The 26828-nt window shown below is 40.8% G+C and overlaps 2 protein-coding genes across 2 annotated transcripts in view; one reads left to right on the top strand and one right to left on the bottom strand.

Moving 5' to 3' along the window:
* Positions 1–11588: 11588 nt before the first annotated feature.
* Positions 11589–26828, bottom strand: part of LOC123702265 — a 70610-nt gene continuing 55370 nt past the window's right edge. Inside the window, exons 20-22 of the mRNA XM_045649957.1 lie at positions 12241–12449; positions 11995–12156; positions 11589–11825 (exon numbers count right to left, since the gene is read on the bottom strand). Of these exons, the coding sequence (XP_045505913.1) occupies positions 11757–11825; positions 11995–12156; positions 12241–12449 (440 nt within the window). The 3' untranslated portion in view covers positions 11589–11756. The remainder of the gene's footprint in view (positions 11826–11994; positions 12157–12240; positions 12450–26828) is intronic.
* Positions 14412–26744, top strand: LOC123702200. The gene is made up of 2 exons (XM_045649886.1): positions 14412–14648; positions 26050–26744. The coding sequence occupies exons 1-2, from the start codon at positions 14582–14584 to the stop codon at positions 26559–26561; spliced, it is 579 nt and encodes a 192-aa protein (XP_045505842.1). The 5' UTR covers positions 14412–14581; the 3' UTR covers positions 26562–26744.

Here is a 26828-nt window from a genome sequence, read left to right as displayed (position 1 = left end):
ACCCTAACCTAACCTAACCTAACCTAACCTAACCTAACCTAACCTACCTAACCTAACCTAACCTAACCTAACCTAACCTAACCTAACCTAACCTAACCTAACCTAACCTAACCTAACCTAACCTAACCTAACCTAACCTAACCTAACCTAACCTAACCTAACCTAACCTAACCTAACCTAACCTAACCTAACCTAACCTAACCTAACCTAACCTAACCTAACCTAACCTAACCTAACCTAACCTAACCTAACCTAACCTAACCTAACCTAACCTAACCTAACCTAACCTAACCTAACCTAACCTAACCTAACCTAACCTAACCTAACCTAACCTAACCTAACCTAACCTAACCTAACCTAACCTAACCTAACCTAACCTAACCTAACCTAACCTAACCTAACCTAACCTAACTAACCTAACCTAACCTAACCTAACCTAACCTAACCTAACCTAACCTAACCTAACCTAACCTAACCTAACCTAACCTAACCTAACCTAACCTAACCCAGTAATCACCTAGACTATACACGTTCAACATTGGCTCCGCGAAATAAAATTATTAAAAATAGTAATTTTAGAGCCACGCGCGTAAAAGTGAGTTATCGCATTTATAACATAACTATTAACAATATCCAGTGTTTGTAGTGTCTGGAGCGGACGGGATTCACCCCAGGGAAGGAGCACACTTCGGAAGGCTATAACACCCACAGCTTGCGTCGCGCCAAAAAGGTTTTTATATCAACACGTAGGCCTAATTGTGACCAATTTTTCGACACCACCATCTTGGCGATCGGGTACACGGTTGGGAAGTTATTAAGATCCAAACTTCGCACGTGTAACCCTTTTTCGACTTAGTAACGTCGTACTTACATATTACGTCAAACGGAAGGCATTTGACCTCAATACGGCCACGACATCACAACAAAACAAGCTAACGTTAGGCAACCTCTATTTGGCTTAGCGACGCAAAACACAAACTATAATTGAAGACCCCGAAGCCGCCTGCGGTATTTATTATTTATTTAACATCACCAGTCTGCAGTCCAGCGCTGACACTCCACCACCAGAAGCTGAGAAACCTACCACCCGTGTTAGGCTTGTTCGAACCGGGAGTCCATACTCTTTCACTTCGTGAAATTCCCCCCCCCCTCCGGAAAACACAAACCTCACCCCCCCTCAACCTAAACTCCTAAGCTGTTGGAGCAACACCCTCGTGTAAGGGCTCATTCAACTCGCCTTCTCAAGAGCAATCTTTTGGCCCCAACAGTTAACCCCCCCCCTCGAGAAAACACACACCCCACCCCCCCTCATCCCAAACTCCTAAGCTGTTGGAGCAACACCCCCGTGTAAGGGCTCATTGAAGTCGCCTTCTCAAGAGCAATCTTTGGCCCCAACAGTTAAACTCCCCCCCTCGAGAAAACACACACCCCACCCCCCCTCATCCTAAACACCTAAGCTGTTGGACAAACACCCCCGTGTAAGGGCTCGTTCAACTCGCCTTCTCAAGACCTGTCCTTTGGCCCCAACAGTTACCCCCCCCCCCCCCCCCCCGAAAAAAAAAAAAAAAAAACCCCTTACCCCAATCTCCTAAGCTGCTGGACCAAGAACAACCACGTGGTTCCAACAGCTCAATATCCCCTCCCTTTTGAAGTTTACCTCACCCCCCCTCACACTATCTTATAAACCTCTGGGCCGATACCCTTCGTGTTTGGGTTTATTTTACTCAACACGAGGAGAGGAAGAACTTGGCCCCAACGGTTTTTCACTAAGCAACCACACCTTCAGCGACACTCACCACCACCTAGGAGAGAAATCTCCGGCGCGTATCTGGGTGTACTCGTCACCATCAGTCACCGGCGCATAACACCAGCGTCCCCGTCATCTACTTTATAAGTACCTTTAATTAATTTTAAGTTAACTTTAAGCTATTTTTTAACTAATTTAATATTAATAAATAAAAAAAAATAAAAATAAAAATGTCAAGCAAAAGCGAACCAATCTCTAAAACTTCCCGCAACCAAGCCGCGGAGGTGCCTAGCAGGCCAACGCGCACTTTGCGCGAAAAGGCTCTGGTGAAAGCAGCCACGACTCTGCCACCAACCACATCTAAAACAACAGCCCCAAAGCCCCTACCACCTTTACCGGAACCGGAATCGCCGCCACAGTCATCCGCATTACAGATGGACGACCTCAAAATGCAAGATTCACTGGCTGCAGGTGGCGACACCCAAGATGAGATGGAGACCTCGTCGGTGGGATCTGAGACATCCATCGGGAGGCGAGTGAGTCTCCTCTACACGTCTCCCAAAAGGGGCACAGGAGTTGAAATGGACGTGGCAACAAAGGTTGCAAATGACTTGCTTCTCAGAGGCAAAGAATCTTTAGAGACGGCTGGAAATATGAAGAGAGAAAACAAGACAGTTGCCCTCAACAGCTTGCAGGGGCTGTACGAAACTGTCTTGTCTCTGGCTGACTCACGTTCGAGACATAAATTCAACCTTGAAAAAGAACGCTCACGCCACGCACAAGAGCTGGTGCGAGTGGAGAGGGCCCACTCTGCAGAAGTGAAGCAAATCAAGGAGGCCCTCCTCTCGGAAGTGAGTCTCGCGAGAGCAGGCATCACGGAAACCCTAAAAGAGACGCAAGCTGTACGCAGCTGGCTAGGGTACGAGACCGTGGAACCCTTCAGCCAGCTGAAGGAGCTTCACCGGGAGACTGGCAACCTCGTTGCCGAAATCAAAACAAAACTCTCTGCCAAGGAGCTCGGCAGCGAATCCACGGACGATAAATTAAGCTCCCTGGAAAAAAAGGTCCAAAGTCTTAACAATGGCATCGGACACTTATCAAACCAGCTGGCTGAGCTCACAAAATTACTGACATCCTCAGGCGGAGAGAGGTCTACCCGAGAAGCTCCTATCCAAAAAACATTGTGCCTATCTCAAATAATAAACAATCTTGACGCAATCTCCCTAAAAATAGACAACCTCCCTCAACCACCCCCTCCACTCCCCCCTACACCACTGCCGACAGAACAGCTATCTGATGACTTGAAGCGTGTCTTTCACCGCCTTGACCAAATGTGCACAGAAATACGCGAGCTGCGCGAAACGACCAGCGCACAACCCCCACCCTCACAAACAGCTCACAACCTGGGCACGGAGCTGGCAATGGCGGAAGTAAAGAAGACGTTGGCTTCCATACAAAAGGGAGTCACGGGTCTTAATACGGCTGACAGACCAACAAAAGGGCCAATCACCTACGCCCAGGCAGTGGCAAAAACACCGCCACCACGACTCCCTAACCATACCCTCATTATCTCCTCGACGGACCCCAAACACACTGGGGAACAGGTTATCGAGAGAGTTAGGGGGGCCCTCGATCTTACCAAAACGGGGGCCAAAGTGGAAAAAGTTAGGAAAGCCAAAAATCAGAAGGTCGTTCTGAGCTGTCCAAGCTCAGACGACCTAAATCTGATCAAAAACCAGGTCAACAGTAGCAAGGGGTTATCGGCACAGGAGCCGAAACCAATAAATCCTCTTGTCTGCATCAGAGGGGTACTGTCCTGTCACAAGGACGAGGAAATAATTGAACTTTTAAAAACTCAAAACAAACACCTGATGAGTGAACTGGACCAGAAAAATTCAATATTAAAGGTGCGGTATAGGAAGCGCGCGAGAAACCCGCACGAGTGCCACCCTGTCTTGGAGGTCTCTCCAGAATGTTGGAAGGCACTCTGCAAGGCAGAAAAAGTTTACGTGGGCCTAAAAAGATGCCCCATAGAGGACCAATCCCCCTTGGTGCAGTGCTCCAAATGCCTGGGATACGGGCACACTCGAGCGCTGTGCAAGGCACAGGAGCAATCATGCTCGTACTGTGCCAAAACCCACAAGGAGAGGGAGTGTCCTCTTAAGGCGCAAGGAAACACTCCCACGTGCGTCAACTGCCAAAAGGCCAAAAGAGACGGCTCTGACCTGGAACACACTGCATTCAGCAGTGAGTGTCAGGAAAGACAAAAGTGGGACAACATAGCGAGGTCTCGCGTCTCCTACTGCTAAGGTCACCCTAACTACACCCGGGCAATCAGAATCCCCATCCACAAGTATGCGCAAAAGGGAGCTTAAGTTCATACAAGCAAACCTACAGCGCTCAAAACTAGCGACAGTCGAACTGCTCCAGGCTGCCCAAAAGGAAAACATTTCAATAGCACTAGTCCAGGAGCCATACGTAGGCAGGACCGGTGTTGTGAAACAATGCAGTGGCACTCAAGTCATCCAGTGCACCTTGGGCCGCCAAAAACCAGTGAAGGCTGCGGTAATTGTTCTGGGAACAGAGCTAGAGGTCATACACAATCCTCAGCTGGTGACCGAGAATGTGGCCGCGGTCCTCATCAAAGCAGGGCGACTGAAGCTAGGAATAATTTCCATCTACCTGGAAGGGGATCAGGACATCAACCCATACATATCACGCATCAAACTAGTCTGTGATAAATTACCAACAGACAATCTGGTGGTTGCGGGTGACATCAACGCCTGGAGCCACTGGTGGGGCAGCAACTCCGAGGACCACCGTGGTAAAGATTTCAACAATTTCCTAAGTGAGATGAACCTCCAAATTCTTAACACAGGAGCTACGCCAACCTTTGAGACCTACAGGGGCGACAGGCTGTACACAAGTATAGTAGATGTAACTGTGTGCAGCCTGCCACTCCTCGGGAAGATCTCTGGCTGGCAAGTCCGCAGAGGTTTAACAACATCCGATCACAACGCTATAACTTTCGGTATGCGTCTGGAGACAGCCCTGGAAAGCATCAGACCTGTCACCACGCGCATATACAACACAAGGAAAGCGAAGTGGACGGACTTCAACGGTTCTTTCCGGTCAGGACTTTCTGAAAAAGACATCACATCCACCCGAATAGGGAATATTTCAAACCCGGAAGAACTGGAGGAATCTCTCGCAATTTATGTTGAAATCATCCATAAAGCGTGTGAAACGGCAATCCCAAAAGTTGGTATAAACAAGGGAGAGCCTAAGCCACCCTGGTGGTCCCCCTCTCTAGAAGATCTGAAAAGAGAGGTACTCCGCAAAAAACGGAGAATTAAAAATGCAGCTGCCAGTCGCAGACTGTTTGTCATAAACGAATACACTCACGCTAAGGAGGAATACAAAACCAAGGCAGCTGAGGCAGCAACCCAAAGCTGGAAAGAATTTTGTGAGACACAAGACCGTGAGAGTATGTGGGACGGAATCTACAGAGTCATAAGGAAAACGGCCAGAAAACAAGAAGACCTGCTGTTAAGGGACTCCGCCGGCTTAACGCTTTCCCCGGAGCAATCGGCGGAACTCCTGGCCCAGACTTTTTACCCTCGTGACACTGTAGATTCCGAAACGGAACATCAGACCCTGGTGAGAAACCTGTCTGAAAACAGGAAATCCACGGACATCGAAGACCTATCCGCCGATGATCCCCCATTTACGGCCGCGGAACTGGAAACAGTCCTAAACAGGCTTAATCCAAAGAAGGCTCCCGGCCCTGACGGGCTCACGGCAGATATATGCACAGCTGCAATTCGCTGTGACAGAGAGGTGTTCCTGGCGCTGGCCAACAAATGTCTGGCGCTAGAGCACTTCCCGAAGCAGTGGAAGGTAGCGCACGTGTGCATCATCCGTAAACCAGGGAAAGATGATTACACCCACCCAAAATCCTACAGGCCAATTGGTCTCTTATCGGTCCTAGGCAAAATAGTTGAAAAACTCACAGTCACCAGACTGCAATGGCTCTTCCTCCCTACCCTAAACAACAAGCAATACGGGTTCACTCCTCAGCGTAGCACAGAAGACGCCCTCTATGACCTTCTACAACATATCAACACACAGGTAAGTTACAAGAAAATTGTGCTTATGGTGTCGTTGGACATAGAGGGGGCTTTTGACAACGCGTGGTGGCCTGCCCTAAAGAAACAACTTATTAACAAGAGGTGCCCAAAAAACCTTTACGGCCTTATAACATCCTACCTTTGTGACAGGACAGTCAGGGTCAATTACGCAAGAGCAGTATTCGAAAGGGGCACCAACAAAGGGTGCATCCAGGGCTCCATAGGAGGGCCTACCTTCTGGAACCTAATTTTAGATACGCTCCTCCAAAAACTAAATAGCCTAGGCGTCTACTGCCAAGCATTTGCAGATGACGTAGTCCTAATATTCTCAGCCCCGACAGTCGAAAAAATTCAAAGCACAGCCAACACCACCTTAGAGGCTGTGCAAACATGGGGAAAACAAAACAAGTTGAACTTTGCCGCACACAAGACCAATGCGATGATAATAACTCGTAAACTAAAATACGACCTCCCCATAATAAACATGTCAGGGATCCAGCTAAAACTCGTAAAAGAAATAAAGTTGCTGGGTCTTATCATCGACTGCAAACTCACCTTTAACTCACACGTGGCGGCCACTTGTAGAAAGGCAGCCGACATATATAAACAGCTAGCGTGTGCAGCAAAAGTGAGTTGGGGTCTAAACAAAGAGATAATAAGGACCATATATGTGTCGGTGATAGAGCCAATCGTGCTATACGCGGCAAGCGCGTGGTATCCTGCAGCGGAAAAACTATCAATCAGAGACCAACTGTCCTCGCTGCAGAGAGGCTTTGCAATAAAGATTTGCAAAGCCTATCGCACGGTGTCCCTAACATCGGCGCTCATACTTTCCGGGTTGCTGCCACTCGACCTCAGGGTCCAGGAAGCGGCAGCCTTCTTCAAAATCAAAAAAGGCTACTCGGAGGAGCATATCCCGCCAGGAAGAGAGGTGGAGCAAAAAGTGGGATATCTCCACAACCCACATCCCTCAACTCTGATAATAACAGAGTTCGAGCGTCTTGAAAATCTGGATCCAAATACTTTGGAGACCTATCATGTAGTCGGTCCCCAAATCTTCACCGACGGCAGCAAAATAGAGGGGAAGGTAGGTGCTGCCCTAACATGGTGGGACAAAGGTAAAGAGACCAGGTACTCCACCTTCCGACTAGAGTCACACAACACTGTCTTCCAATCGGAGATGTATGCGCTCTACAGAGCGGTCAAGATGGCAAGGAGCTCAAAAGCCAAAACTGTAAATATCATGAGCGACTCAAGATCTTCGCTTGAGCTTTTAAAAAATCCATGTGTTACACACCAACTAGCTCTGGAGATTAAAAAACTCATCGCGGAAACCCGAGCAGAAGACAGAGAGGTGAGACTCTTCTGGCTAAGGGCTCACGTGGGAACACCCGGGAATGAGAGAGCAGACCAACTAGCAAAAAAGGCTGCTCTCACCAAAAAGACGGCCCCTGATTACAGTAAAGTGCCCCTTTCATACATTAAGCGGAAAATCAGGGAGGTAACAATTCAAAAATGGCAACAACGCTACGAATCCTCCACCACAGGGTCGGTCACCAAGGCATTTCTGCCGACCGTCTCTTCTGCGAGACGAGTACTGAAGGACACCACATTGACACCAACTTTAGTCCAAGTCTTAACTGGCCATGGAGGATTCGCGGCCTATTTACACAGATTCAACCTAATAGACAGCCCATCCTGCGTCTGCGACTCGTCGTGCCACGAGACCATCTGGCACATTTTATTCGAGTGCCCAAGATTTGGTGGAGACAGACTCTCACTCGAAATTCAAACTCAGACCCAACTGAGCCAAGAGTCTCTACCCACCATCATGGAGACTGAGAGTCTGAGGAAGCCATTCCTGGCCTTTGCCGCTAAAATCGCACGAGTCGCAGCAATAAACAACGGCTCAACAATTGCATCCAAGGATTTGCCCCACCAACCACAAGTCCCCACCCCTACAACGCCTGCAAACAGTAGGCCACTCATCACAACCACAGCAGGTCTAAATAACGTTATTACCCCAGCGCCGACAAACTCCAGTGAACAACTACTGGAGTGCGCCAAAGTAGGGGTACCAAAACTGAGAGTTCGTAGCGTCCCACTCTTCATGGACAACGACAATGAGTCATTTGGAATTTCCTTCTGCCGGGAAATCACAAACAATCAGCTGGCCATCTCACCCGGCCTCGCAGCTCTGCGGTTTGGAAGTACCAACAAAGCCGTGATGAAGCGTAGTAGCTACATAGCTCTTCCTCTGGCAACATTCATGGGCCACTCCTGCCGGGTGGTACGATTGCAAAACAAGGCGGTCGTACTCCTCGAATGGAAAGTCGAGTCCCCATTCACCCAGGCATGTTTGATACTTACCAGTCTTGCGCAGAGTTGCCAATCAGCGGGAGCACACCTACCCCGCATTATTAGCGTCGACGCTATGGCCATCGGGTATCAGAAAGGTGAAGTTGTGGACCGTTGCGGATGCGTCACTGCCTCAAAACATTATGAGGTAATAGTTTATGAAGACCGAGGGGAAAACTTAGACTACCTCAAACCCCACGTACGCGCCGCATCGACCGCACCATATCACCTACCCACCGGCGTCAACCATCCACCAACAATCAGTGGCTCAGAGCGGCTACAACAAAAAATTGCAGCCGAAAGGCTCTCAGCATTAGAGAGTAGTCGAAGTCCAAAAGAGTGCCCTGAAACCCGGAGCCGAATGAAGGCCCTCTCTGACTTCTTTAAAGTAGTCATGGGTCGGCCAACTGAAGGCAACCCGAGTGGAAGGCAAACCTCAGCTGTGGAGAGATTTTTAACTCCAAACAAGGCCACAGAACGGCCAACGGATAGGACAAAGCGAACTCGGGCTGATTTCGGGCAAATCAATTCACCACAATACAGAACCGTCGCAAAACCCCTCGACCACATTATCAACGCCTTTCTGGAATTCCGCGCTATCATCGAGGCAACCAGAGAGGTCAGTCTGGCAACATGCAGAAACATCATGCATGCCTATCAGCTTAACAACCTTGCGCTGCTAAGGGTCAGACTCGAGGAGGCGGACGCAGCCATCTATAACAACGCAACATCTAAAGTCATACATGGACAAATGTCCGGTCCTTACATGGCTGCGTTCAGTGCTAGCGTTGGTTTTGTTCCTATAGACGAGAATGCACTCAAAATCAAGGGAACCACCACTTTTAAAACCCCCGAGGGAGATCCCATCGTCGTGACCGCCCGTTGCACCAAGATTATGCTGGATGACAGGATCCTGGACATGGCAAAAACCATTGCCCCGGGTCCTGACATCTCGGCGTACGGGAGTGACTGGGTGGTACCCGACATCAAGTGGATCAACGGAGTGCCGGGCTGCGGCAAAACAACATATTTGGTAAAACACTTCGACGAGACCAATGATGTAATTGCGACAACCACAGTAGAGGCGGCAAAAGATCTGAGAGAGAAGCTAGCGCACCGCATAAAAGGAGAGGAAAAAATACGAGTGCGCACAATAGCTTCAATCCTCACAAATGGATTCAGGGGGTCCTTCAGTTGTAAACGGTTAACCGTGGACGAAGCCCTCATGAACCATTTTGGCTCTATAATTATGGCCGCCAAGCTGTCTGGCGCAGTGGAAGTGGTCTTAGTCGGAGATGTAAACCAACTGCCGTTTATCGACAGAGATAATCTCTTTCACATGAGATACTGTCGGCCCGACTCTATCACAATGATCCACCAAAACTTACTTTGCACACACCGCAATCCGATGGATGTTGCCTTCGCCCTCAGTGAAGTGTACTCTGGCATATACTCATCTCAGCCCAGAGTGCACTCATTAATCCAAAAGGGATATAGAGATGCGGTTATCCCAAGATCCTTGGAAAATACCCTCTACCTCGTACACACACAGGAGGAAAAGAGCACCCTTTCCAACCAGGGCTATGGAGCGGGGTCGGGTTCCCGCATCTTAACCATCCACGAGGCACAAGGCCTAACGTACGAAACCGTCTTCATCCTGAAATCAAACGCCAAAAAACTCAGCCTGCACGACAGTGTACCTCACGCGGTTGTCGCAATATCTAGACACACCAAGACCTGTGTCTACTTCGCTGACGACTGTGGCGACGCGATCGGCAGGTTGATAGGGAGGGCACAGAGGGCCAGTACCAAGAACATCATGGAGTACTGTTTAAAAATGGCCCTCAAGGATAGAAACGGCAGAGTCGTGGAGGCCCTCACAAAATCAATTAAATAAAACCACCTCACCTCCAAAAGCTTGGATTGCGGCAACAATAACCAATACTTCATACTCCTTACCTATCCACTCAATAATATGTATTGTGTTTTTGGCTTTAATAGATTAAATTAAATTTGTATTAGAATTCATTTTAATTGATAAAATTAATAAATATCACTATGTATTAGATTAAATTTGAAACTGTTATAAATTAATTGTATAAATTGTATCACTTATAATATTATGTAAAATAGCATGCACAAGAAAAAAATATATATATATATATAATAAAAATTAAAAAAAAAAAAAAAAAAATATGTAAAAAAAGAAAAAAAAATACTAATAAAAAATAATAACAAAAAAAAATATATATATTATAATAAAAAAAAAATATATTAATTATAATATTAAAAAGAAAAGAAAAAAAAATACTGCATGTTATAATATTAAAAAAAAAAAAAAAAAAAAAAAATGCATGTTATATTATAAAAATTATGCATGTTATAAAACTAGTTAAGAGACTAAAAATAATATGTAATTGTATTATGGTAGTTGACGGGACTACCTCATTAATTGTGACGAGTAAACCATCCTTTTGAAAAACAAAAAATTATATTATCTAAAAAAAAAAAAGGCACGGACCTTGAGTCTGTGGAGTTTGTTTTATTTAAAAAAAAAAAAAAAAAAAAAAAAAAACCTAACCTAACCTAACCTAACCTAACCTAACCTAACCTAACCTAACCTAACCTAACCTAACCTAACCTAACCTAACCTAACCTAACCTAACCTAACCTAACCTAACCTAACCTAACCTAACCTAACCTAACCTAACCTAACCTAACCTAACCTAACCTAACCTAACCTAACCTAACCTAACCTAACCTAACCTAACCTAACCTAACCTAACCTAACCTAACCTAACCTAACCTAACCTAACCTAACCTAACCTAACCTAACCTAACCTAACCTAACCTAACCTAACCTAACCTAACCTAACCTAACCTAACCTAACCTAACCTAACCTAACCTAACCTAACCTAACCTAACCTAACCTAACCTAACCTAACCTAACCTAACCTAACCTAACCTAACCTAACCTAACCTAACCTAACCTAACCTAACCTAACCTAACCTAACCTAACCTAACCTAACCTAACCTAACCTAACCTAACCTAACCTAACCTAACCTAATTAAATGCGCTAACTTTTAAAGCTACTTGCCAAACTGAAGTAGTACATTTTTTTTTTAGGATGATCAGTTATTGAAGTAGTGCGAAAAATTAATTTTGAAAACTTGGTACAGTGAGGCATTACCTGTCAGAAAATTTCGGCTTGTCGTCGACTTCTGGGACACCCTGTATACGTGATCAAAAATGTATGGAGGGACGGGCGGAACATTCACCTTAATTCTATGTAATTGAAAATAAACAACACAATTCGTTTGTTTTTATTTTATTATAAAATAAATGCACGATATGCCATACATATTAATATTACACTTTTTATGAACAATTTTATCGAAGAAAGTATTATAATATCAATGTGAGGCATGCGGCTGCGCAAACCGCAGTGAGAGCGGTCGATGCACACTGCGCGCTTCGCACCGGCCCCAGCCCCCAGCGGTCAGGCGCCCGTCGCCGCGCTATTCGAACGTGGGCAACCAGTCTTCCAGCGCCTTCGACAGCCAGCGGCTGTGTCGCTCACAGACGGGCTGCCGAACGACATTGCTCAAGTTATACTAAATTCTTCTGTTACGATTTTATTTACAAATTCCATCTAAAAAAGGAAACTGATATTTCCTACACCCGAAAATAAATAGCTAAATTCTCTCCTCATTTAGCCGACTCTTAATATAAGAAACTGATTTATATAAAAAATACCAGTTCAGCGATAGCGGTCCGCAGGGCGGCGGCGGCGGTCATGCAGCCGCCCACGCTCCGCACCTTGGGCGGCTTCAGCGGGTGGAGCTCGCTCAGCTCCACCACCACCGTCTCTTCCTTCGACCACTTCCTGAACTCCACCGAGTGGTTCATTTTCGTCACCTGTGAACATCGAGTCGCATGTGAGTCGCGTCGCGAGATTCTCGCTCGATGGTTTTCAACGAACGGAAGCTTCGAGGGCCGGACCTTGATTCGGTAAGCGAGGTACGTGTCCGGCAGGCTTTCAAACTGGGCTTGGGCAAGGGTGCGCCCGAAGCCGAAGCGCACGAGCAGGCGCAGCAGCTCGCGGTCGGCGGGCGCCAGCGCGGGCAGCGCGGCGCGCACAGGCCCGCTCGTCACCTCCACGGCGCTGCGCAGCACGATCGTCGACAGCTCCTCCGCCAGCAGATCCGGATCTGCGAATCGAATCGTACGCGTCAGACGTCGCGACCGCTCATTGAGAGAGGTCAGAATCGACGAAAATATAAATTTTAAGTTAAAACCTTTTTAAATATAAGCTTTAATTGAATTGCGCTTAAAATGACTATACATAATATAATATATTTTTAATACACTAACACGTGGGTGGAATTATTAGTTTTTAGAACCTCACAAAATATAAACAGTATGTAAAACTAGCCTCATCAAATTATGGGGTTCAATAGGTCATTAGTTGTTTGCTTTGTGAAAATAATTATATAATTTAAATTTAAAAAAGTCATATTTTAGAATAAACGTTGTTCTCTAAGGGAAAATAAGACAATTGAGTTTTCAGTTCACCTATGTTTGCGCCTGAAGTTAAAAATAAGCAATGACGCAAAGCCGCGTCATTTTCTATTTCACATTAAAAATAAAAAAACGAACTGTCATAATGTAACTTCATATTGTCTCATCTCGTGAATATAACCTCTTGTACTCCTTGCTCTTAATGTTGTTTTATTATTTAATTCCACCAAGTAAACCCGAAGAAAGTAGTAATATACTTTAACATTAACATTGGTCAGCTTCGAGCCCCATTTGCTGTTGGTCTTGCTTAAAATCAGAGATTTTGAAATATTGGATGAAATTCGCCGCGGCCGTGGAAGTTTGAAGGTTATAAAAGGTGGTGGTCATTGTTCGAAGACAAAGGAGTTACGAGTGGATCGAGACAAAGTCTGTATATTATTTTATAATTTGTTGTAATAGTGCCTTTTGTTATTATATTTTCGAAGTTTATTGCTTAAAATCCGTAATTAACTTTAGTGAGTTAGGTATTAAACCGTTAAGTATAATAAGTAAGCAAACGCCCTTGGTTTGACTTTTCGTTAAATATTGTTAAAAGATAATTATTTCGTAAAATACACTACTTCTAGTTTGTTAAGTTTGTGAAGTTACTACATTTGTTAAGTTTTATAGCAAAAGAAACCAAAAATTCATTGTTTTACATTCAGATAGTAATATAAAAGTTAGTGTTTTAATACACTAGGTAGTTTGATTACATCCAATAATATCATTAATTGACAAAATATTTAATAAAAAACCTACATAGTGATAGGTTATGGGTGTCATTCTCTGTACATTCTATTCAGTGATTTAACTTGTACAAGCCAATTTTAGAAATTCTAAACTTTAGACATTGGTTCTCAAATCTACTTTTAAGTTTAGATGATTTTAGTTCTCTTAATTAATTTATAAAAGTTGGTTTGTGAATTTGAATGTATTGTTGTTATGTAATCATTAGACATCGGATTATATGCATTTGCATATTTGCATATGCAAATGCATAAAACTCTCTAATTACGGCGTTAGTGCATATTTTAGCCTTTTTCCCAAATCGTGCATATTTCGTGCATAAATCGTTAAGTAGCGGGAGTTTTGATTGGTCGACTAACCTTTATTAGCCAATCAGAACGCTCAGCGAGTAAACAAACCCTATTTTGGCATGGTAAAATGGCAAAAAATTACAAAATGGGCTCCATTTTAAGTAAATTTTGAGCCATTCAAAATAGGGCTAGATTACCCTTTTGGGGCTAAAAACGTAAAACACGGGTTGAATTCCAAAAAAGGGCTAGATTTAGCCCGGAAAGGTCTAAGGTGGCAACACTGGGCTCGCGGGTGACAAACGTCACAAATTTGCGCTCGAAAATTTGGTAAAAATGCTTAATTGTATATTGGCACAAAAACTATACTCAATTTCAAGAAAATTTCAATGTTTTTGTACAATCTTTGATTTAAATATATAAAAATAATAAAGGTTTTTTTGATTTATATGTGCATATTTTAGGCATATCAGTCGTTTTTAGTGCATATTTCGGCCTTTTTTAGTGCATATTTGCATGCATATTTTGGCATTTTGTTAGTGCATATAATCCGATGTCTAGTAATCATATTCTTTTGTTTAGTCTTTGCAGTTGAATTGTCTGATTTTGTTACCTTTTGTATTGAGCGTAGTAGTGAATAATAATTTGTTTTGCGGTCAATTCATTTATGATAAATAGTTATTAGCCAATACTTTGTATAAGAATTTTGTATCAAATTTCAGGATTTTGCAACTGCCTCCCAATTAAATATGTCGGAGAAAAGCGAAATCACTAAGGAAATTTCTGAATTAACCAAAAAGCGCAGCAGCTATAAAGGTAGAATTACAATTTTTACTGGATATTTAAAATCTTTAGAAAACGCTTCGCCTTCTTCTAAGGAGATTGGTGAGTTAGAATTGCGAATTTCTAAGTTAGATTCATTGTACGCACAATTTGATGAAACGCAAACCCGTTTGGAATGTATTTCGGATAATTTGGATCTACAACTAGCTGAGCGCGATGAGTTCGAAAATAGATATTACAAAGTTTTAGGCCAGGGGCAGGATATGCTAAATAATTATAAAAAATCTCAGATACCATTACCTAGTGAATGCGGTTCACACAGCGGAAAACGGAACCCCGATAAGCTCCCAACTATTCAAATTCCGAAATTTTGCGGATCGTATACGCGTTGGATTGAATTTCGGGATGTTTTTTCCAGTTTGATTAATAGCAACGATGACCTTGATGATATTAACAAATTTCACTATTTAAGGACGTCACTGGAGGGGTCCGCTGCTGTGGTTATTTCATCTATAGAGTTTTCGTCAAGCAATTATCACGTAGCATGGAAGCTCTTGTGTGACAGGTTTGATAACAAACGCTTATTAATTCAGAATCATGTAGCAGCATTGTTTAACATCGAACCTGTCACGCGTGAATCTGCCGCAAATTTAAAACATATTCTTGACGAATTTAATAAGAATATTCGTGCTTTAGAATCATTAGGTGAACCCACTAAGCACTGGGATACTCTGCTCATTTATATGATCACCCGTAAATTAGATAGTAAAACTTTTAGGGAATGGGAAGAACATAAAGGGAATCTAGATAGTGAGGAACGTATTGAGCTGCAACATTTCCTTGAGTTCATGAGAAATAGAACCACTCTTCTTGATACAATTGAATTTTCTCGTAATTCCCATCAAAATAATATTTCAAAGACTTCAAAAATTAAGGCTATGGTTACAACACACAATAATAAAAATTCTAATAATGAAGGTTCAAAGGATTCATGTCCAAAATGCAGTGGCGAGCATAAACTGAGCACATGTCCTCAGTTTTTAGCGTTAAGTAATGAAGCGCGACTGCAGTTATTACCTACTCTTAAAGTTTGCTTCAATTGTTTTTCAAAATCCCATTTTTCAAATAATTGTAAGAAACAGGGATGTCGAATTTGTAAACGCAAGCATTCTGTTTTAATCCATGTCACAGATAAGCAGAAACCGGTTGTGCATGGTGAGCGCCATGATGATAATATCAGCGCGACTCCCTCCACCGTTGATCAAAATAACTTACCATTATCAGCGAGCGTGTCGTCCGCGAGTCTTGATAGGAAAAGTCGCCGTGGAGACGTTATATTATCGACTGCGCTAGTTAAGTTATATGATTCAAACAATCGCGAACATATCGGACGCGCTTGTTTGGATTCTGGTAGCACATCCAGTTTACTGTCGGAGAAAATGTTTCGTCAGTTAAATCTGCCTTATAATCGTATAGATCAATCTGTACTCGGTATTAATAATGCAACGACACATATTAATAAAATGTGCCAGTTGAGTTTGAAATCGTTAGATGAAAAATTTGTGCATAAAATAAATTGTTTTGTTTTGCCTTCGTTGACGGACAACGTTCCGTCTCGCACAGTTGACATTTCAAACCTTAATATACCTACTAACGTTTGCTTAGCGGATCCTCATTTTTATACGCCTGCGTCAGTTGATATAATATTATGCGCTGATATATTTTGGGATATTGTAGGATCGCAAAGAATTAAATTAGGAGTTAATAAGCCTATTCTTTGCGACACTAGGTTAGGGTGGATAGTTTCTGGTCCGATGAATAACTCATCATATCAACCCAACCCTATTCAATGTAATTATGTAAATGGTAATCCGACAAGTGATATTTTTAATCAAAATGTACAGAATCAGTTAACCCTTAAATTGTCACCCCTAGATAACTTGTGTTTATAATGTCCAAATTTGGAGGATGTATTGGAATTAGGATAGAAAAGAGGAAAATGAAAAAAAAATTAAAAATTTTAATTTTTTTCTATTGTTTTCGCTATGTCACATAAAACGGACATTGCCAATTATATGTACATGTTCGAACCGTCACATATAACGGACATTGCACATTATTCCTGCAACCGTGGTACATGAATACAATGGACATTTTCAACTCTGTAATTCAAAATTATTATCAAATTATAATTATGGACGATCTAGAATAAGCTTTTCAAACATCTGTCTTAAAATGTTGGTTAAAACTTTAACGATATCGTTAAAAATAATGGATTTTAAAAAACGACACTACCAAAAATCACAGCCTAAGAATATGCTAAGAATTAGAATAGAAATAGTATTACATATCCTGCGAACTCATCTAATACACCAAGATAGCCCTCTTCCCATTTCTTATATTGTACAGATTGAAATGTGTTTGCTTCATCGTATGCAAAGGAGTGGTATACCATGCCTGAAGTACCAAAACGAACAGGAAATTTAAATCGCTTTTTTTGGATTCTTTGGCATATAATATATCCATTTTCTGCTAGTTTTTTTTAATTTGTAAGGTATTATTATTTAAATTTTCAAACATTGGGTGGTATTTCTGGTAAGTAACATGATGCTGTGACTGAAGAACTACTGAGAAGTAGGGAAGATTCATCTCGCACCTCATGTTAGGCTGTAATTCTGCAGCAATAATATTTTGTTGGTGGTAAAAATTCTGACTTTTTGGGTCTTCATTGTGTCTCAAATCAATATGTCGTATAATTCCGAAGGTAAGTATGTTGCTGGGGGTAAATGATTGACACTATTATCATATCCTGTAGGTCTACATTTCCTTCGAAATCGACATCTCAACTCAACGCCAGACTCTTCAACTTCCGCCAGATGTAGTTAGGGGATTTTTTATTGATTGCCAAGTCATGCTCCTGTAAAATATAATAAAAATAGAGAAAAATATATCAAAATGATTCCGTTGCAAATGGAGGGCCTTATTGGCAACGTCCGTTACATAGGACATGTGAAGAATACCCTAGTATATACTCCAAGTTGTCAACGTCCGTTTTATGGGACATCGTATATAAACTAATATTTTTATACCAAATATTGTAAAATATGTAAAAATTATGTCAAAATACTGTACTTACAATCGTATTCTAACTAATAATATAACATTATAAGCAAAATAGCCAAAATACTTACAGTTATTATCAATTTTATCAGAAGAGTCAAGAGATCCGTTTTTTGCAATTTTCAAATGGTCACCATCCGCGACTGTACATGGTTTTGGTAAAAAAACCTGCATGTACGCGAAGGACATAGCTAGTCCCTTCCCAATATACCAATTAGCGAAGCTTAGGTCTGCCATAACAGCGCCAGCATGTGTGTAAATACTATGTCCTTTAAAACGGACGAAATCAATTTAAGGGTTAACTCGGTTTTGGAATTTAGAAGAAGTGAACAATATAAAGTCTTCTAGTTATTCTCCGGAACAGAAATTATGCGAAGAGCATTTTGTAAAAAATACTGCTCGCTTAAAAGACGGTCGCTTCTGTGTGAGAATTCCACTAAAGGAGGATCCAAGTGTTTTAGGCGATTCCTTGCAACGAGCCAAGCGATGTTTTCTGTCTTTAGAACGTCGGCTTCTAAAACAACCGAAACTTTATGAAATGTATCGAGAGTTTATGTCAGAGTATTTGTCGTTAGGTCACATGTCGGAATGTGAGCTTAAGTCGGATAATAATGCACATTTTATCCCACATCACGGGGTGCTACGCGAGAGCAGCACAACCACGAAATTAAGAGCGGTATTTAATGCAAGTTCTCCTACCACCAGTACTCAGGTAAGTCTGAATAGCATTCAGATGGTAGGTCCGACAGTACAGGACGATCTATTGTCCATTCTTCTGCGATTTAGGCAACACAAGTACGTTATTTTAGCCGATGTGGAGAAGATGTACCGGCAGATACTCGTGCATTCCGATGACAGGTATTTACAGCGAATAATATGGCGCGACAACCCATCCCAACAGCTTAAGAGTGGGCATAAAGTCAGAGAATTTCTAAAGTTATGGGCCCCGCCCTAGCGCGCCATGCCGCGCGCAATCATTCTTCCATCATACACGGCTCACCGTACTTACGTAAAGTTCATCGGACGCTAAATTATTAAACACAATATTCTTCGCGCGTTCAACGCGTATTTTCGGTAGTTGGTATACAGTGAAGTTGAAATCATGGCAAATTATGTAATATGATAATTTATTATTATTTTTTAATTTTTATTTATAACTATTGATGATAATCTATACGTATATAATAAAACAGTAAAAAAGTGTATATGTATGTAATATATTCAAAAAAACGATATTAGGGAAACAGTATAGAGCACGAATCCGTAAAAAATTCTGTCTGTTTGTTTATGTCTGTTTGTTTGTATGATTTGAATGAATGTTAAATTGTTGTGTTTATACTTTATATTATATTTATTATATACTAGCTTTCCGCCCGCGGCATCGCCCGCGCAGTCAAAGAAAAACCCGCATAATTCCCGTTCCCGTGGGATTTCCGGGATAAAACCTATCCTATGTCCTTTCTCGGGTATCAAAATATCTCTATACCAAATTTTATGCAAATTGGTTCAGTAGGCGTGATTGAGAGTTACTTTCACATTTACAATATTAGTACAATATTAGTATAATATTAGTACAAGGTAAATTAGCTTGGAGAAATATTTGCATATCTAGTGGTGTGTATAATGTATATTACTCAGATCTTAGAGCGCGTTTCCACTATAACGTTCAGGCCTATACAAAAATGTTTCGATATCCTTACATTACTATTTAATTTTATACTTATTCCTAGCAACACTCTGATTTTTGTTTTCAATAAAAACAAGTTTTTATTTGAAAGAAAATGGTTTTGACTTTATAAAAAAAAAATAATTATCATTCAATTTCACGTTCTTGAGCAAACGACAAAACGACTACCGTGAAACAATAAAATATCGTGTCCATAATAATTTGTTTCGTTATTAATATTTGACCGTAATAATTACGAAACAAAACAAATAAATAAATCGTCACTTGATAGTTGAAAGTGGAAACACGCACAAAACCAGAATAAACCAGTTTACGCTGTCCGCAGGTACCACGTGCAGTCCGTTTTTTTTTTTTTTTTTTTTTTGTATGGTGTTTCTCAATGTTAGCCAGAAGGGCTTTTACATTTTAACGCGGACGCGGGGGTGAACTGAAGGTTCACCCTGGTAGCGACATGCACAAGGGCGTCCCCCCTTGACGGGGACCACGAACCTCGGCTTGAGCTGTCGCTTGAGTGGAGGAGGCCAGAAGGGCCCTAATCGGACGGGGTGCAGTCCGTGAGTCGCTTGGTACCGTTAGAACATAAAGCACACATTTCATTCAAAAGTTATAATTATTACGTAATTGTTAAATTTTGTATTTGTTGATTGTTGTTATTATTTGTTATTATTGTTATAATATTTGTTGAAGTGTTTAATTTGTGTGTAAGTGTTGTAACTTTATATTGTTAATTGTTAATGTAAAAGTTATACGTATGTTAAATGTGCAAATATTAAAATAAAGTTTCATCTTTTTCAGAGGAGAAACACATATAGTTTAATTTAAAATCCCATATACAGGGTTATTTGTAAAACACCGGCAACCTCGCAGGACAAGATAGCTAACATCATAAGAAACATTTGTTCTACGACTTTTGGCTGTTGGCATAACGAAATAAATTATTTTGAAATGATTTTTTAAGCTTTTTTTGTACTCTCCTAACGTTTATAAGTCTATGTTCTACTCATCATCGAAAGGACAACCGCGACGCGACGCCCCCTTTCCCCTCCCGTTCGCTTCTTGTTTACGTAATTTTTGTGATGCGCGTAGAGTTTATAATATTCAAACGGAAAATGAAATGAACATTTATTTTTTTATGAAAATAAAATCTAACAAAATATCAAAAGTCGTAGAACAATTATTAATGTTGTTACTTATGATGTAAGGTATCTTGTCCTGCGAGGTTGCTGGTGTTTTACAAGTAACCCTGTATATATAATAAAAACTAAAAATAAAATGTTGTTTTTTTTATTTGCTGACCATACACTACTACAAACGCAAAAATTTAGCAAAATTAGAAAATCCCCGAATTTGCATTCGCGAGTGTATTCATACTTAGGGTTGCCAAACAGTATTCTACTGTTTTTCACTAAATTATACTTTTTACTCAAATAAAAAGTATTTATACAAAAGACTATTTTCAGCATCAAAGTGCAGACACATAATATAGACAGATATAATGTGTTACATTTAGACGCTCACAATTTTTTTTTATTTAGTCAGAGGGCACACACTACAATAAATACTGTTTAATATTTTTTTTACACGGTCGTAAGAGACGCCATGGACAGAGACCGGTGGAGGCAAATCATCCGCTCCAGATGCAACCCTGATGCTGACCACGATCCCAGACATGAGGGACCGACAAGAGAGAGAGAGAGACCTGAATAATGAATATACGTACTTTATTTCTTGTAAAAAAAGTTGGCAACCCTATTCATAGTGTTTGTTTATAATATAGGTGTCGTGGTCATATCGTAGATTTGATCATTTCATGATATGAGTGGCCATTTCACGAAATGGTCGCATATCGTGAAATGGCCAACATAGTTTGATCAGATCGTTAAATCGTCAACGTTTCACGATTTGGTCATCCACATTTGGCCAGATCGTATAAAATATAAAGAGTCCATAAAATATTAAAAAAATTCAGAATAACTATATTCTAAAAACTTGTTTAATGTCATTTAAGTTAGTGCCGCGGCAGCGGCCGGCGAATGCCAGAAGCGAATCGTTTTTGCAATAGAAAACAATTAGGTTAGGTTAGGTTACACTTTGATAAACAACGCACGAGCCGAGCGAGCAAAGCGAGCGTGCCGCGGCAGCGGCCGGCGAGTGCCAGAAGCGGATCGCTTTTTAAAAAACAAACAATTATTATAATATAGTAGTAGTTTCTTAAATAATTTTATTTAAGTCGCATTTTTTCTTAAATACATATAAGATATCCACATTTTCCATAGTACTCGTACCTCTTCATCGTAAATTCTTTGCTATGACTTTCTTCATAATATTGTTATTAAACGAATTATGAAGTTTTTAACTGCGAATAATTTAATTTTCGCCAGCGGCCGCCATCTTATCACATAAACACAGAGCTTGCAGCGCCTCTACCAACGATTAATGTAACTATTTTACGATATGATCAAATAATTTTGGTCATTTCATGAAAAAACTGTGCGTTAATTGGCCATATCGTGAAACGATTTCTTATCATTGATCTGCCCAAACCACATCATGATGTGGCCAAACTAAATTGGCCATTTCACGATATGCGACCATTTCGTGAAATGGCCACTCATATCATGAAATGATCAAATCTACGATATGACCACGACATAGGAGTGGCAAGGTCGCCGTCGCGTCGCGCGCAATTGCTGCTATCACCGTCGCTTGAAACCGGCGCTCCAAAAATGGATATTCCATCTTTTGATTCACGCGCAGGACTGTCGCGAAATTTCTCTTATTGGATTTCGTATGTAGGCATTGTACTGAATGTTGTTTCATATGAGCGCAACCGAGAGCGCTCCGTTTCGCGTGTTACTTATGAATGATATATGTATTTTATTTGTAACGTAGTCTCATGTAGAGAAAACGTACATATTTACGTTTTCTCTACATGAGAACCATCCTTCATCCTTCAAGGGATACAATAAAAAAAGAATTATCGAAATCGGTTCAGCCGTTCACACGTGATACCGTGACGACGCGAAACGGGTTTCATTTTTATATATACAAATATTTAGACGAGTAAAGTTACTTATTTTATTTAATTTTACGATAGATTTCAAATAATGAGCAGGTATAACTTTATAATTTACTAGAGGTCCGCCCCGGCTTCGCCCGTGGTACATATGTATTTCGCAATAAAAAGTAGCCTTTCCTTTCTCGGGTATCAAAATATCTCCATACCAAATTTCATGCAAATTGGTTCAGTAGTTTAGGCGTGATTGAGTAACAGACAGACAGACAGAGTTACTTTCGCATTTATAATATTATAGTATGGATTATAATTATTTATGGGAGTTCACTGCACCAGTGATTATTATAATACAGATTGTGAATATATTATATTATATATGTATATCTACTATTCACAACCTATTTACGTTATTTACTGGAACAACCATAGGAATCTACAAATAGGTAGTAGGTAATCATAGTAGTAATGGTAATAAGTAATCAATAAAAAAATATACTAGGTACATATAAATCTTTCTTGATTTTATTGATGTAACACTATGAATGAAATATTTGTATCCATATAATATATACCTATATATATGTTTGTATACCTAAGATCGTCGCGTCAATACTCAGCCCACGGAAACGAATTTATGCATTTGCATAAATTCGTGTGAGTGTGATTAGATATTACATATTTATGTAATATCTAAACTCACCTGCATAAAGTTTCTGAAATGAATCGAAAGTCGTATTTTTTATTAATAAATAATAATTATTATTATTTATTATAAATAATAATTAGGTATTTATTAATATGATTACAATACTATACTTATCTTCGAAAATTAGTTAGATATCATTTAAATATGAATCTCTTTTAGTTCTCGTTTCTGAAGTTTCAATGTTCTTTTGTTGTTTACCATTTTCAAAAAAACAATATTGAAACAATATTATTAAAAAATCGGCGCGCGGCACAGCAATTTAAGCATGGTCTACTCGTCTCAACGGAGCGATAGCGTCTGATGTATGAAATAGAATTATGTTTGAAGCTCCTAGAACGTGCGATGCAAGATGATTTCTTGCGTAATTAAAAATATAGTAAGCGCCAAAAGTGTTTTATCGTGATTAAATCAAAACAAAAAGTAATTAGACAAAAGTGGTATAACAAAGTTCTCACAAATGTTTCAATATAATTGTTTATGAAAAAAATAACATAATAGGCATAACCATGTCAAGTAAAAAACGTCAAAGTGTGAAATTTAGAGGTAACTTCGTGAATTATTTCTATCGAGTCAATTTCAATATTTTATGTTTTTGATCAAACAGGATAGTCGAAAATATCATCAAGTTTTACATATATTTTATTTTTTATATTTGGTCTTGAATATTACACGTATCAACTAAATGTTGATTGGTGATTTGACTTTAGTCGCGTTCTTAAGGCATTTGAGCTAAATACAGTTACCTACGGTACCGCAAGCGCACCTTTCCTGGCTACCAGATGCCTTAACCAGCTAGTACTCGAATGTGATGACACTCAGATCGCTGAAATTATCCTTCATGATTTTTATGTTGACGATCTGTTGAGTGGCGGGGATGATTTAAACGTAGTGCGGGATATTCGTAGTAAAGTGACGGCTACCCTCGCCTCCGCTCAATTTCCACTCAGGAAATGGAAGTCTAATGAGTCTCAATTAGTGTCAGAATTCAGTGGGTCTACGCATGATTTAAATATAGGTGGTAGTGAACCAAGTAAAACTTTAGGTTTAGGATGGCAGCCAGAACCTGACGAGCTGTATTTTCCGATTGAAAAACACGATTCTTCAAACTCAGAAAGTACATCAATGCCAACTGCAAATTCGAAACGTGAAATACTTTCGGTAATTTCTCAAATTTTTGATCCTTTGGGTCTAGTATCCCCAATTGTTATTAAATTTAAAATTTTCCTGCAGACATTATGGTTGCAAAATTTATCTTGGGATGACCCGTTGCCACCAGAGATTCAAAGGTCCTGGTTGGAGTTAATTGAAAATATTAATGTTTTATCAAATGTACGTGTACCACGTCGAGCGATGTTAGATAATGTGCGTCTGGAATTTCACGTATTTTCGGACGCGTCTGAAAAGGCTTACGGCGCGTGTTTGTACGTCCGTAGCGTTGATTCTTGTGGCAATGTTTTAGTTAGGCTTCTTTTAGCAAAAAGCAGAGTTGCGCCTATTAAAGCCACAACAATCCCTAGACTTGAGCTGTGTGGTGCTCAAGTTGCTGCCAAATTGTATGAAAAGGCTATTAGTTCATTAAGAGTCAAGGTAGCGTGTACTACTTTTTGGACTGACTCCACCATTGTGTTAGGTTGGCTTAAGATGTTGCCAAGTAAGTTACACACATTTGTTCGTAATCGTGTCGGAGATATTTTAGAAAAAACCGGCGATTGCGTTTGGCGACATGTTCCTACTGAACAAAACCCTGCGGATTATGTATCACGCGGTATCAATGCTGATACAATTCAGTCTCTTGATTTATGGTGGTCTGGACCAGAATATTTAAAGGAATCAAGTAGCAATTGGCCTCCTATGATAGTAAGTTCCGATTCGCTACCTGAAACGCGTATTGAAGTATCATGTTTAGTTAAAACTGATGGTCCTCCAGATTTTATTCAATTTGATCGTTTTTCAAATTTTAACAGACTCAGACGGGCTATAGCGTATGTGTTACGTTTTGTAGAAGCATGCAAGGGACGACGTGCGACAACTAGTTTTCTAACAGAAACTGAATTAAATAATTCATTGAACATCATAATTCAAACTTCTCAAAAGGAATCATTTCCTGAATATGATACGTTGCTTCAAAGGAAACCCTTACCTGCGACGAGTTCCTTGTTAAAATTTAACGTGTTCCTGGATGAGAATAATTTAATGCGTGTCGGCGGTCGTATTAGAAATTCAGAGTTTTCGTATGACAAAAAACATCCTTTATTATTACAGTCCACTCATCGATTTACACAATTATTATTTAAATACGAACATACGAAACTATGTCATGCTGGGCCACAATTATTGTTAGCTTCAATAAGAGAGGTTTACTGGCCAATCGGTGGCCGCAATTTAGCAAGAGCATCTTATCGCAATTGCATTAAATGCACTCGAATGAAAGGAAATGTTGTAGCTCCAATTATGGGTGACTTACCACAGCGGCGGCTCGCTCCTGGTGGTTTCCCCTTTGAAACCGTTGGAGTTGACTATGCGGGTCCTATAGCTTCCGCCAGTCGTCAAGGTCGTGGTTGCCGCATCGTTAAGGTCTATATAGCCATTTTTATATGCTTCACTACCAAAGCCATACATTTGGAATTGGTAGGTGACTTAACTAGTAATTGTTTCATTTTAGCTTTGCGAAGATTTGTAGCGCGCCGCGGAAAACCCCTCCATATTTACTCCGATAATGGAAAATCGTTTGTTGGAGCGTACAATGATCTAGCCAAATTCCTTCAACAAAATTCTGACTCACTATACAGTGATCTCATAAATGAAGGTGTGCATTTTCATTTTATTCCCGCATATTCACCAAATTTTGGTGGACTATGGGAGGCGGGTGTTAAATCTACCAAATTTCATTTGTTAAGAGTGCTAGGCAACTGTCATTTAACTTATGAAGAATTGTATACAACTTTAACTCAAATAGAGGCGATTTTAAACTCTCGACCACTCACTCCGTTATCGTCACATCCAGAAGATTTGACCCCACTGACCCCCGGCCATTTTTTGATTGGACGTCCGATGACAGCCATTCTTACTGAGGACTATCAAGGACTGAAACCGGAGACTCATCTTACGAGATACCAACGAATTGAGCAACTCCGTCAACATTTTTGGGCACGATGGAGCAAGGAATATATTTCTGAACTTCAAACACGTACTAAATGGCAGACTTCATCCAAACCGCTGGAAGTCAACTCGTTGGTCCTTATAAAGGAAGATAATATGCCACCGTTAAAGTGGAAGCTGGGTCGTGTAGTTGCCCTTTTTCCTGGCCTGGATGGGATCGCTCGCGTTGCAGAGATCCGGACAGCCAACGGGATAGTGAAGAGGTCCTTCAGTAAAATATGTCCACTCCCGATAACAGCTGATAAGTGCGTAATTTGAACTGCGGTTGAATGCAGGCCTTCAACGCCCGGGGGCATGTTTGCGCCTGAAGTTAAAAATAAGCAATGACGCAAAGCCGCGTCATTTTCTATTTCAAATTAAAAATAAAAAAACGAACTGTCATAATGTAACTTCATATTGTCTCATCTCGTGAATATAACCTCTTGTACTCCTTGCTCTTAATGTTGTTTTATTATTTAATTCCACCAAGTAAACCCGAAGAAAGTAGTAATTTACTTTAACATTAACACCTAAGAACTTAATACA

Source organism: Colias croceus, chromosome 23 (assembly GCF_905220415.1).
Source record: "Colias croceus chromosome 23, ilColCroc2.1".
NCBI classification, from domain to species: domain Eukaryota; kingdom Metazoa; phylum Arthropoda; class Insecta; order Lepidoptera; family Pieridae; genus Colias; species Colias croceus.
Note: the sequence above shows the minus strand (reverse complement) of the source record. Positions and strands in the feature narration are given on the sequence as shown.